The sequence below is a fragment of the Ascaphus truei genome, chromosome 3 (genome assembly GCF_040206685.1).
Source record: "Ascaphus truei isolate aAscTru1 chromosome 3, aAscTru1.hap1, whole genome shotgun sequence".
NCBI lineage: Eukaryota > Metazoa > Chordata > Amphibia > Anura > Ascaphidae > Ascaphus > Ascaphus truei.
In genome coordinates this window covers 51113044-51126384 of record NC_134485.1, presented here as the reverse complement: position 1 = coordinate 51126384, position 13341 = coordinate 51113044, and the positions used below count along the sequence as shown (strand labels likewise).

At 37.5% G+C, this 13341-nt stretch overlaps 1 protein-coding gene across 4 annotated transcripts in view; it reads right to left on the bottom strand.

The window, feature by feature from the left end:
- CADM2 (cell adhesion molecule 2) overlaps positions 1-13341 on the bottom strand; it is a 1412134-nt gene that overhangs the window by 94600 nt on the left and 1304193 nt on the right. For 2 of the 4 annotated variants that reach the window (XM_075593997.1, XM_075593998.1), the window contains one exon: positions 11743-11856. The exons of 1 other annotated variant lie outside the window; for it this stretch is intronic. In XM_075593997.1, the coding sequence (XP_075450112.1) occupies positions 11743-11856 (114 nt within the window). Of the gene's footprint in view, positions 1-3461; positions 3822-11742; positions 11857-13341 lie in introns of those variants that run through there. One more of the 4 variants, XM_075594001.1, reaches the window with a different exon arrangement.

Below are 13341 nucleotides of genomic sequence, written 5' to 3'. Positions count from 1 at the left end.
ATCAACCTTTTTGGTTTAATGTTGCAGTTCAGCAACTGCCAGTCTGCTCCACCCCCATCCAGAGTGGGTGTATGTTAAAAGGGTCCAAGTCACCACCCATCTTACCATGGTGATCAATGATGTCACCATGGACTATAAATATTGGGGTGGGGGCTTAAGGCCTCAGATCGCAGGAGGAGTCCAATGACATGAAGGCTGAAGAAGAAATGGGGTCTCACCAGTTTAAGTGTTAATTGTGTAACTCATGTAAGAGAAGAGTGTGGAGTCCCCTTTTATTATTTTCTCTAGAATAGATGTGTGCCAATTAATAATAGGCCCACAGTTAGGGTATAATATAGAAGGACTGGAAGCCATGTGGATCTCCCTGGACCAACCCTGTGTGGGATCCAGGGATGCAACAATGATGTATGAAACCCTGTCCTGTCATGAAGAATACAGTATGTCTATTGTATCTGTCAACTAAAAGTCTCTGGTGCCCTTATTCACCACTACCATCCACAGTCAAGCTTACAACAACCAGACAGACGGACACCAGCCCTGATATCAAAGGTAACAAAGTCCAGTGCACCAGACCTGCACTTTCACAAACACTACCTCACTGTGCAACACCCTCATTTTGAGCCAGGTAAGGATAGGGGTTACATTGTCACCCAGAAATGTGGGGCTGGAGTAAACTAAAAGACTGTTTTTGTTTTACTCATTTTGTGAATTTTGGAGCAAAGATGTGCTGTTTTGTCATGTTTATTCTGGACTGTATTGCTATTCTAAGGAAATAAGACTGTTTTGTCAGAAGCAGAATGGACATGTTTTTCTACTATTGAAAATGTTCACATTGAAAAACCTGCTGCAGTTCTGCTGGGTACTTTGTTGCAGAAAAGGAAAAGAGCAGGAAAATGTGTGATAGAAAATGGCACTAAACTCATAATGCTGTACCTCTGTAAATGTTGCTGTACTAGTATCAGTACCAACTACAGTCAAGCTTACAACAACCAGCCAGTCAGGCACTAGCCCTGAGATCAAAGGTAACAGAGTCCAGTACACCACAGCTGCACTTCCACAAACACTACCTCACTGTGCAACACCCTCCTTTTGAGCCAGGTAAGAGGAGAGGATATATATATATATATATATATATATATATATATATATATATATATATATATATATATATATACTGTACACTACTAATAAAATATATAGTAAAGTAAAAAACCTAGGCACGTGATATAATCTTTCAATAATTGTATGCATATGGTTACATTGTTAAATAGTAGATGAGTTGAAAAAAGACTTATGTCCGTCAAGTTCAACCTATGCTGACTTTAGACGACAGATACTTTATTCCATATTTGTAATTTACAGTATATTGATTCAGAGGAAGGCAAACAAAAGACCCCAGAGAAATACCATGAATTATATTGCATAAGGGGAAAAATACATTCTTTCGTGACTCCATATATTGGCAATCCAGATTTGTTCCTGGATGAACACCCTTCCCATTTTTACTAATTTGGTATATCCCTGTATAACTTTCCTTTCTAAAAAGATGTCCAACCTTTTTTGAAGCTCTCTATTGTATCTGCCATCACAGTGTCCATGGGTAATGAATGTCACATTTTAACTGCCCTTTGCTCCAACCTTAACATATGACCCCATGTCATTTGCACTGCCCTTAGGATGAATAGTTCTTTTGAAAGCTTCCTGTATTGTACCCAAATATATTTGTATATAGTTATCACATCACATTCCCTCCTAGATGCCTCTTTTCTGAAGTAAACAAATCTAATTTAGCTGGCCCCTCTTCATAAGTCAGCTTTCCCTTCCGCATTATTAATTTGGTGGCTCTTCTATACACTTTTTCTAGTTCCATAAGGTCTTTTTTTGGAGTGGTGCCCCAAACTGTATATATTCAAGGTGTGATCTTACTAATGATTTATAGAGGGGCATCATTATCTTTACTTTCCTTCCATCCACTTCCAGTTTAATCCAAAATAAGATCTTGTTTGCCTTTGCAACTACTGCATGGCTGTGGGCACTATTTTTAAGACTGCTGTCTACAAGCACTCCTAAATCCTTCTCCATCAAGGCTTAACCTAATTTTCTCCATTTAATTTATAAGCCACCTGTTTATTCTTGTATAACCTTACATTTATCAGTATTAAAACTCATTTGCAATTTATCTGCCCAAGTTTCCAGTGTATCTTTGCTCTCTATGCCAATCTCAAGGTCATTAATAAGTATACACTAAATATGAACATTGACAAATGTTGAAGAAAATTACAATATGCTTATTCAATCCATAATCCACCAAGTATCCTGAGGTTTTTCTACTTTTAAACTGGCAGATGCCGGCACTCTGTCAGTTGCATACTAGGTGCAGAAACTATACGTGTATACGTTTAACCCTCCTTGAAATGAATTTACACAGTATTGTTGCTACATTCAAATACATTTGCGAATTTCCAAGGATAGTAAAACCGCGAATGTGCCTTTTTGAGACGTATCTCCTAAAATCCGTGGCTGAAAGGAACTGGTCAATTTGCGTCAAATGCGAAACTTGGCAAACAATTTTCCCATCTCTAGCGGTAACAAAATATTGTTGGATACTGTTTCTGATTTAATGCTGTATTGACTAAGAATTATGAATGCACCATAATCATTCATTAATCAGCTCATTTACAAATGGCATTTTGGGGTGTAATTCAGTGGAATCGCTTCAGTCAGCATGGCAAATTCCTAACTAATTCCAAAAAATGACCTGCAAACACCATACATGTCTGTCATAGAGAAATGTAATAAAAATCATTAGATTAATATTATTGGTAGTCTCACTGACACTCCGGAGGTTAATGAGCACTTGATATGTATTAAAAAGGATGTTTAATAGTGTTTTTTTATGTTATGGTTAATGTTAGTATAATGCCATAGAGCCCTATTAGCCAGCTTTGGTTAATAGGATTGTAAGTTATTCCTAAAGAGGGGGGATCATTAAATGTTTTGGGGAAGGGACAGGGGATTGGTGATGGGGGTAGTTGACCTAGGGTGGGTGGTTATGCCCCCATGTGGAAGTAGGTAAAGAGTATCCCCTAATATACCATAACAGTTAGTAAGACATTGAAAAGCAACACGCTACTAGCCTCTTTGGTATGTAAGCTGGGGGAGTGGAGAAGTTAGGAAGTTTACTGGCAGGCAGATATTAATCCCTTTTTAGCACACAGTGTCCAACTATCCATAGGTTGCCCATGGGTAGTTGGCCACTTGTGCTACTAAGGGGTCACTATTTTTAAAAGGTGTTACATGTGTATGTAATTAACTTTTATTTCCTATCCGGCTATGTCCGGGCTACTGTATCTTGACTATGTATGTAATAATGAAAAGAGGTCAAAGTAGCAGCACAACAGGAATGGTGTCCAAATATGCACAAACCGTGTTGTTTATTATATCATATGCAGAGTAAAAAACAAGCACTATGTTTTGAGAGAATATAACCTCCCTTTGTCAGGTAAATAAATGTATGTGACTCACAATCGTCTTTATACTGTATATATCATCATCTAATTAACAAATAGAAAACCAAATGTGGAGCAAAGTGATAACATGATACAAACATCCTGATCTCTATCATACTTACATACCCAGTCCTGTAATTGAACCATTGTTAACCTAGTGTACATTATTTCCCACAAGATCATATATACAAATAAGATAAGTACTGTGGATATTGCTATATTTAAATATTTCTATAACAGTGAAAATCTTAATATCATTTTAAAACAAAGTCTCGCAGATCAAGTGGCAAATATTCGAGTTGGTGAAATTACCTGCAAGAGAGGAAATACGAAAAAGCTTTTATTCATGAGTATTTGAAAGCAGCTGATTGCAGGACACTGTGTTAAGTAAAGACTGCACAGGGAGTGAAAACGGGGTGTCTAAAATATACTTTAAGAAAGTAAGGAGAGTGCTGCCTTACACAAACTACAGTACTATGTATGTAGTGGCCGTTATATACAGATGCATGATAGGCCAAACGCCAGCTTGGAGTAGGGGAAAAATATCTACCAGGTATCGTCAGGTTTCAGACTTTAGTGAATAACATGTGAATTAATCAGCGATTAACTACTCATTTGCAAAGACCACATTAAAACTATCTCAGCAATATCCCAGCCTATTATCACTACGTTATCACTGGTGATATTGCTTTGGTAAATAGGTCGATAAAAAAGAATTGGTATTAAACACCGATAATGCCAATTTTTAATGTATTACCCTTTTAGTGATTCTATGCCTAATTGCTGATAAACTAAAAAGAAGAAGCATTTGCTAAAACCCACCATAGTTCTCTGCACAGCAGCTGGGTGGCTATGCTATTATGTCTCACAGCAAAACAAAGCAAGACTCGAAAAGAACATACAGCTCAACCCCGTCATAGCGCGATCCACTAAAGCATGGATTCGCTTACAGTATAACGCGGTGTGAGCGTGGCTCCCGTTTAATTTTTTTTTTGTGGCAATTTTTAATAACACACACACTTTCCCTATCTGTTAATTGTGTGCTCTCATTTCTGTGGGGCTGCTGCGGTGCTGTGAGCTGATTTTTCTTGTGTCATGGCCCCGCCTCCTGTCATGGCCATGCCCAACCGACCAATTTTGGCCACGCACTCCCTCACCGAAATAAGGAACCAACAGACCATAGATTGAGGTGGAGCACTGTGCACACGCTGCCAGGACGCAAGGCGGCATGCAGGCGCGTGCAATTGGGCCCATGATCACGGAACCCATGATCGCGGTGGCCATTTTGTTTAAAAAAAAATAAAAATTAATATCACGATCCCGGTTATAACGCGGTCTCATTCTGTGGACCCAGAGCACTGCGTTATAATGGGATTCAGCTGTATATTTGCAGGAGGAATTATTGTAATTTAAAATTTTAATTAATTCATGCATTGTTATATCCTTTCACATACTGCAAATTAGAATATCCAAAATTAAACAAACTTGAAAAACAGTAACATAGAAACATAGAATTTGAACGGCAGGTAAGATAATAACTTGGCCCACTTTGTCTGCTTATTGTCCTATCTTCTGTAAAACCTCAGACCCTATTTAATCCTTTACTTTCTTTCATATTTAGGTTAGTCTTAATGTATGTCTATCCCATACATGTCTGAATTCCCTTACTGTATTAGCCCCTAACCACATCTGTTGGGAGGCTACTCCATAAATCCACCAACCCAACTGTGAAGAAGTACTCCCTCAGATTCCCCCTTAGCCTTTCATCCCTAAATCTTCAGAGCATGACCTCTTGTTCTAGCACGTTCTCTTTATTGAAATAAGCTTTCCTACTGTACTTTGTTGAAACTTTTTATGTATTTGAAAGTTTCTATCATATCCCCCTTCTCCCTTCTATTCTGTAACATTTTCATATTAAGGTAATTTTGTATTTTCTGAGAACTTATAGTATGCTGTAGATCGTGCGACATCTTAGTTGCCCTTTCTTGCAATTTCAAAATGAAGATAAAATGGCCTAAAAGGTCAAGTTGTGCGCCTTGTACTACACCAATGGAGATATGGGGAACCAATAATTGTGAATGTGTGGTGACGGAACAAAAAACTGCAATAAGAGTGCAGAGGTGGTGCTGGCAGGGATGGGGTTAATGATAAGCAAAGAAAAGAAAGAAAGCTCCCTAATAGCCGCACAAGAGAACACCTATACCTATATTAAAAATTACTATTTATTAATAAATGATTAAAATATATTTATTGCAGCAAAAAACTAACGTGAACCAAAGTGATTAAAATAAATTAAAAACGGAGGAGGTAACTGTATGCCTAGTTCAAACTAACAGTGTATGCTAGGAATAACTATTTTAGAATGTCCCACTGCTATATGATTATACTAACAGTGGTAGTTATACCAATACAGTTCTATATAGTTTGAGGACTACACCTAAATGGAGAGTATAGCTTAATATAGTGTGTGTGCTCAGAATAATATAGTATATTTGTTGAGCCAGCTAATGCTAGTATACGGATATATACACACACATATGTACCAGACCAACAGGTTCAAAGGTAAATGAACCTAGAGGTCTGTTATGTTTAGCAAAACAGCTATTTCAAGATCACAAAGTATGTGTCTTGTACTCGGAACCATGACAAATAGGAGAGTAGTCAGAGTGTTGTGCTTCCTTTAGAAGGCTCCAAAACACTCTAACTGAGAAAAGGCAACAGACCTCTCCGATATAGCCAGCGCACTAGGTGGTGACGCTTAGCCTGCCCAACATATGTTTCACCGTTGTGGCTTCATCGGGGGCCTCCTCCATTTTTAATTTATTTTAATCACTTTGGTTCACGTTAGTTTTTTGCTGCAATAAATATATTTTAATCATTTATTAATAAATAGTAATTTTTAATATAGGTATAGGTGTTCTCTTGTGCGGCTATTAGGGAGCTTTCTTTCTTTTCTTTGCTTAATTTCAAAATGAATGTACAACCTTCTGTAGATATACAGTAGTCTTCAGAATTGCACACTAAGTGATGTCTCGCCAATGATCTACAGTAGAAAGTGACGTCCCCATCATGATTCCTGAATGCGCAGGTGTGACCAGCACCTCTGGCTTTGCACAGTAAATGTGTCTCTCAAGTAAGTTTTCTGTATTCCAAACATGTTGTTAGAGCACAGTTGAATGGTTCTTTGCAAAGACATTGGTGAATGACTTCTGCTATCTGTAACAGGGAAAGTCCTGTTACCCTGGACTACAGTATGACTACATACCTGAAGTCCAGGTCTAGCTTTTCAGTCAACAAAGGTTGCCTCAAAGCAGGGATCAGGTACACCCTAGCCTCACTGATTAGCAGGCTTTAAAAGGCAGCTCCCAGGAGACACGGCTCTCACTCTGACTAAAGACAGACTGCTGTGAGTCACGAGAAGACTGCCTTAACATTTTTACGGTATTAGCCCTGCATAAAAGGCTCTATGCAAGAACTCCAGGTGTTGCTACCTGTTTAGTTGGACTTTATTTTTCTGAGTTGTTGTAAAGTATACTACCTTGTACTGAATAAAAGCCAATATTCCTGTGCATTGAGCTCCTGTGTCCAGCCTCTGATTCCCACTGGAACACCATCTCTCCATAAATACATATATTTAAGTAGAACAATTTTAAATAGAAAACAGAGGGAGATTAAATCCAGTTATCTGGGATATCACAGCATATAGAATACCCTTGTGGTACAGTGGAGAAGTGAGACTATTACGGTGGAGGTTGGAGGAATGGTATTAAAGACTGAGATAATCTATCATTAGGCTTGTGATATTGCCATGTTCAGGAATCACATTTAAGATGGATTTAACGGTCAGAAGACCACTAGAATGCAAGACTTGATTACCATAAAAGCATGATGGAGATGCAGATGGAAAGAAGGGAGATATAGAAAGTGAGGTGAAATGGTGCTCTGCTCAAGGAAAAGAGGAAATAGAGAAATCTACAATAGAGGTTTCTTGCAAACACAAGGCTTCGATAGTGACCAGTGGGGACTGGAAATGGTTCCTTGACTAAGGTCAAATGTTGAGATCAGTGACAAAAGACAAATGTACCAGGCAACAGAGGCCCCAGTAAGAGAGTTGAGAAGTAGCAGTGGTGAAAAGAAAGGAAACAAGCCAGGATAAAAGGTCTAAGAGAAAGGTTGAGGTAGAGCATGTAAAAGTATGTGATCAATATATAGCTGTCATTTCCAGAGAAAAGGGGGAGAGATGTCTGACAGTGTGAAAAAGGGAAGAAAATTACTCTGGGTAGACTGGAGGAGCATTCATCAAAATGTAATATGTACAAATTCACTGCAACAGAACTTATATTCAAATGCCAAATGTTGATGATTTTATGATTACATATTCTGTGATATTCTCCATTATGACTCCCATTGAATCCCATGGAAACTCTGCAGTCTGTTTTATAACTGCTGGAGCAATAAGGTCTGCTACATCTGTATAACACTCCAACAAGCAAATGAGCCTACTGATCAGGAGTGCCACTGTGAGGGCATGATGACTTTTCTCGGTAATATAGAAAAATCAATACACACAATTGTGCCATTCATTGTAACCAGCAGGAAACAATATATACAGTATATCTTTACTTTTTTCTGCCCCATGTTAGTGACTCCTTTATAGGAGAGTATATGAATTCGTACTATTTTGTCCCGCCCCTCAAAGTGCTTAATGTTTGTTAAACATGTTCTAATCTAAGGGAAAAGACTCACTGTGTTATTATGAAGCAAAAACTGCACTTTGGGTTGCTATGCTTAAAAGTACTCTGCAGAAGTAATTTACTGCATGCCTAATACAATTATTTCCCAATAATTACACAATCTGGCATGTCTTATTTTAAGCTTACATTTTCTCCAAGAAGCCATACAAATGTACACTAAATTTAGATGGCTAAAGTAAGACATTTCAGTTTATTACTACAGCTTGCCTTAATTCAAACTGTTCTTTACAACATATTTCCCTGCAGAATGTTCCTTTTGAAACATATGAATTACCAGTGATTTTACACAAAGATGCATAACCAAGATAAATATGTACCTCAGTAGTGCTAGCTAAATGTTAATTGTATGTTAGAGATCAATTATGTTACTGTAACTAGTAATAGTCCATTATATCTACAGTTTCAAAACAAACCAGTGATTTAAAACTTGGGATATGCAAATTAAAGAGACTAAAGCACAACATTTTATTTATTTTAAATGAAAGAACATATATAGAATCTAGAAATCATGTTTGTGGATTTAGTGCTTGTGTTTTTGATTCTTTTTATTTGTATTTTTTTAGTGCATTACATTTAAATGTTATTGATTTATCAAAAAGCATACTTATGAAGATACCATACCGTAAATGGTAATTACATCAATACATGAATTTGGATAAAATAAATCTCACATATATGGTATGCATATATTAAAATAATACATCAGTTCTTTCCTCATGTATTCACAGTAGTGTTACATCTAACATAATGTTGTTTAGTAAATTTGTTGACCAAATATTTGTCAGAAGCATTAACTACTGGTAATGTACCCTAATATTGTACATGCAGTAGATCAATTATGAGATCAAATCAAATTTGGTGGTTTATTTAAACTTCTACATTTGGGCAGAAGAAATACAGACCCAAGGCTATATATAGTATTACGCTCCAAAAGTAGTTGTTTTTGGCTTTAAAATTAAATACTACAATAAATGAGCATTTGGAACAGAAATAGAGTATAGCTTCTAGCGTCAATGGTTGAAGCTAACTTTTTTCTTTTTTTGGACCAGTTTTGTCAGTACAGTTGCATCCATATTTTAATTGGATCTATCAGCCTTGACATATTTTGCCATCATTCGTGTCTTTTCTTTATGCATCAATACAATCTTCTAGATCTAAACCAAATCGAACTAATAGGCATGTGTAAAATGTATATAAATAACAATTTTGCTATACTTTGCTTTACTTGTCACAAACATTATGTTTTATTGATGCACTGCAAAGTTAATAGAGGCAGAATGCTATGACCCCTGTGCTATACAGGTATACTCCAGTTTAAGGACACTTACTTTAAGTACACTCGCGAGTAAGGACATATTTTCAATAGCCCCATACCCCTGTGTCCGTATGTTCACTTCGCGAGTACGGACACTTATTCTGCCCTACAGACTGCCATAGTAGTGACGTGCTGATTCCCCTCGCTCAATAGGCAAACGGCACCTCGCGCATGCGCCTGTCAGCATTTCCTGAACAGCAAAACCGGCTCCCTACCTGTACCGAAGCATCGATAAGTGGAAAAAAGGTAGTGCTTCACTTTAAGTACATTTTTGCTTACATACATGCTTTGGACCAATTGCATACGTTAATGCTGGGTATGCCTGTATACTGTGAAGCTTCCATTTGTTCTGGAAGATGCATGAATTAAAATGTTGCTTACATGTTCCTGAGCAAAGAGCAGATAGCTTTACAGCATACTTAATAGGGGTATATGATTCAAACAATCACTGTGCACATTGACATTTCGTAGTAACCCCATGTTATTAACCAGAGATAATTAAATCAGCATTGTCATGTTATTATCAATAAATGCGTGCAATGTACTGTCACGGCCCCTTTTATTCTCCAACATCTCTGGTTTGTTTGGGTATTTTTTTTCGAATGCCATGCACTTCACCGCGTTTATGCCGCATTCATGCCGAGACAGCACCAATAGTACTGTAGTTATCAGTGAAAGTTTGTATACAGCACGCTGCCCATAAAGTTGCACGCACGCCGCCCATAATGTTACAGTAGCTTGCTTGTGTACCTCTAATACAGACCTCACATAACTGTGAGACTGTAATGTTGAAAACAGTTGAAAACAATTAAATAAGCACAGTGTTAATATTGTACAATGCACGCGGCCGCGGCTTTAAATGCTGGAACATGCCGCATCAAACACTGCATCTGCCCGCGGTTTTAAAAGTCTCGCTGAAACGGCTGCAGGAGGCTAAAGGCGGCCGCCACTGTATGCACTCCAGGACAAATTATTACAGCCATGATTATATGTGTAAATACAGCTTAACTACAGTGTTTTATTGAATTGCGGGGGGGCCTCTGTAGCTAAAGAGTTAACACTTCAGCTGATGGGACCCCTTGGTTCCCAAGATACATACTGGGGAGCATGCTGCTGGTTACTTCCTGGTAGTTAAATCCCTTGTGTCATGTGGGCCAATAGTAAGACACACCAAATTCTGTTGCGGCTTCCTACTGGCCCATGTAACATGAGAGATTTAAATCACCATTTTGAATCCCATAGAGGTGTTGCTACCTTCCTCTGAAAGCCAAGGGGTGCCCAGCTCAGCTTTGGAGACCCCCTGCTTCCTATCCATGTACAAAAAAAGCGGCCAAAAAAAAAGACAAGTAAGAAGAACAACTGCTCCAATCACGACAATGCAACAGCTCTAAGTGGTTTTATTAAAATATTATTTGATGATATATCAGCCAACTCAAATATCACTTGTGAGCACATTCACATGTCTCAGACAGGTCTGCAATCCTGCTTTTCACCATTATCTCTTAGCATACAATGCTTCCACTGCAGCCAGGGATTCTGGGAAATGATATGCAAATGAGCACACAGGGACAACTTTAACCTCGGCTAAAGAAGAGCATAGACAGTAAAACCCCTCACAGACAGCTGTTTCAACCTTTTAGGTATCATCATGGTTATACAAGCTTTGTATATTTAAAATCTGTGAGAGGTCTCAACCACACATTGAATAAGTTATGGTGGGTAGAAAAAGTGACAAAAACCCTCCACCATACAGCAAATAAAAATATCACTTGTGAGCACATTCACATGTCTCAGACAGGTCTGTAATCCTGCTTTTCACCATTATCTCTTAACATACAATGCTTCCACTGTAGCCAGGGATTCTGGGAAACGACATTCAAATGAGCACATAATGTCACATTTTGATTCAAAACCTTTTAACATGGACCCCTCTAAGCTTATGCCTGCTGCACTGCACAGATTTTCAGCACAGTCTGGGTTAAACTGCATAGCCAGTAAACCTACTCACAGACAGTTGTTTCAACCTTTTGGGTCTAATCAGTGTGAAGATAGTTATTCTGGCTTTGCAATTTGATATATACTGTATGTAAATTTCATAAGGTATTCCAACATTTATACAATAACTATCTATAAGGTTTAGGTCATAACAAAAAGCATACTGTACCTTTGGTGATGAAGGCAGATGTGGTTGTGCAGGTTGTTATGGTTACAGTGGTTGTGACTGTTGCAGTGGTGAAAAAAGGGATGATTGTGGTTGGAAATAAAGTGTTTGGAACATCTGGTCAATGGGAAAACATAAAAAGAGACATAAAACATAAAGACAAAATCATATCATACAAAAACAAAATATAGGAAATGGTTTTGTTTGGTTGATGCAGACGTAACAAATCAGACATGCTTAAACAGTGACTCAGACACTTGGTAATGTTTGATTTTAAATCACTCTCGGTTTTTATATTTTAGCATCATAAGAGTATAATTACCAAGGTGTAAAATCCTTAGTATATTTAAATTACTAGGTACTGTACATTATATACAATGTAGTTGTGGAGAGTGGATTTAATTGCCAAGAACCAAGCTTTCATCCATGCCATTTACAATGAATTCTACAGTGGATATCAAATGTAGATAAAACAACATGCTGGGAGGAAGTGGGAGACAAACAAGAAAATAATAACATGCTAAGAGGATGAAAATTATATGTTAAAAAAATAGTTTCACCTGCTGTGCCTTCCTTATGTAAAGAATATATCCATGAAAGTTAAAAAGCAAGTTACTTCAGCATTCACAGTACCTTGTGGGTAATCCCTGGTTGTAATGTAATCCAACAGAAATAATGACTAGCTATTACTTTTGTGGGACATTGAAAGTTACAGATCTCCCGTAAAATGAAAATCTAGAAAACCCATACTGTAACTGATAAATAATTATCAGATTTGGAAATGGAGGTCTATGAAGGAATCCACAATTTAACTTTCACATTGATCCCTGTGAGGGACAAATCTGTACTAATCCCAGTAAGGTAATACAGTATATAATAGTAAAGCAATGAATTGTTTTTAGAGTGACTCGAAAGGTATTCATAAATTATAACTTTTATGAAACTTGCCAATCTAAAATAATAGTTGAGCGTTTTTGAGTAAGTATAACATTTTAATCACACCCTATTATATTGGTAAAATGTTTTGAAGGTTCCATGTGACGTTTTACAAATCAATAGCTTCAAGTTGAATTACAATGTTAACAAAATGTTGCTTGATGTAAAATATATAGATGAATAGATTAAACAGCAGTGGAAATTCTCTAATTGTTGTAATCCTCAATAACACAATCATGTATTCATGCAGTAAATACATCATATGGCATAACAAATATAGGTTACCGTATACAGTATACAGATGTAACAAACGTTATTGCAACACGTGGTACGCTCTCACAGGTGGAATACTGTGATAGTCCCACCACCTTCTTGCATGAAGCTGATTCAAAACTACACTACATTAACATTTTGCCATAATAATAGGCATAATAAATATTTATGAAAGGTGTTCTATATTTCATCACAGTTTGGATCCCTGACGAAGTCACATCACGTGATGAAACGTATAGCAGGAGCCAGCATTGAGTCCAGTGTACAGAGTGACAGAGAAAGCTGTGAGGTGAATATCCTGCTGCCTGCTGCTGATTAGACTGACCAGCCTGCTGCCTGTCCTTAACAGAATCTAGTGACTGTGGAAGTCTAACCGGATGGGGTAACCTGTAG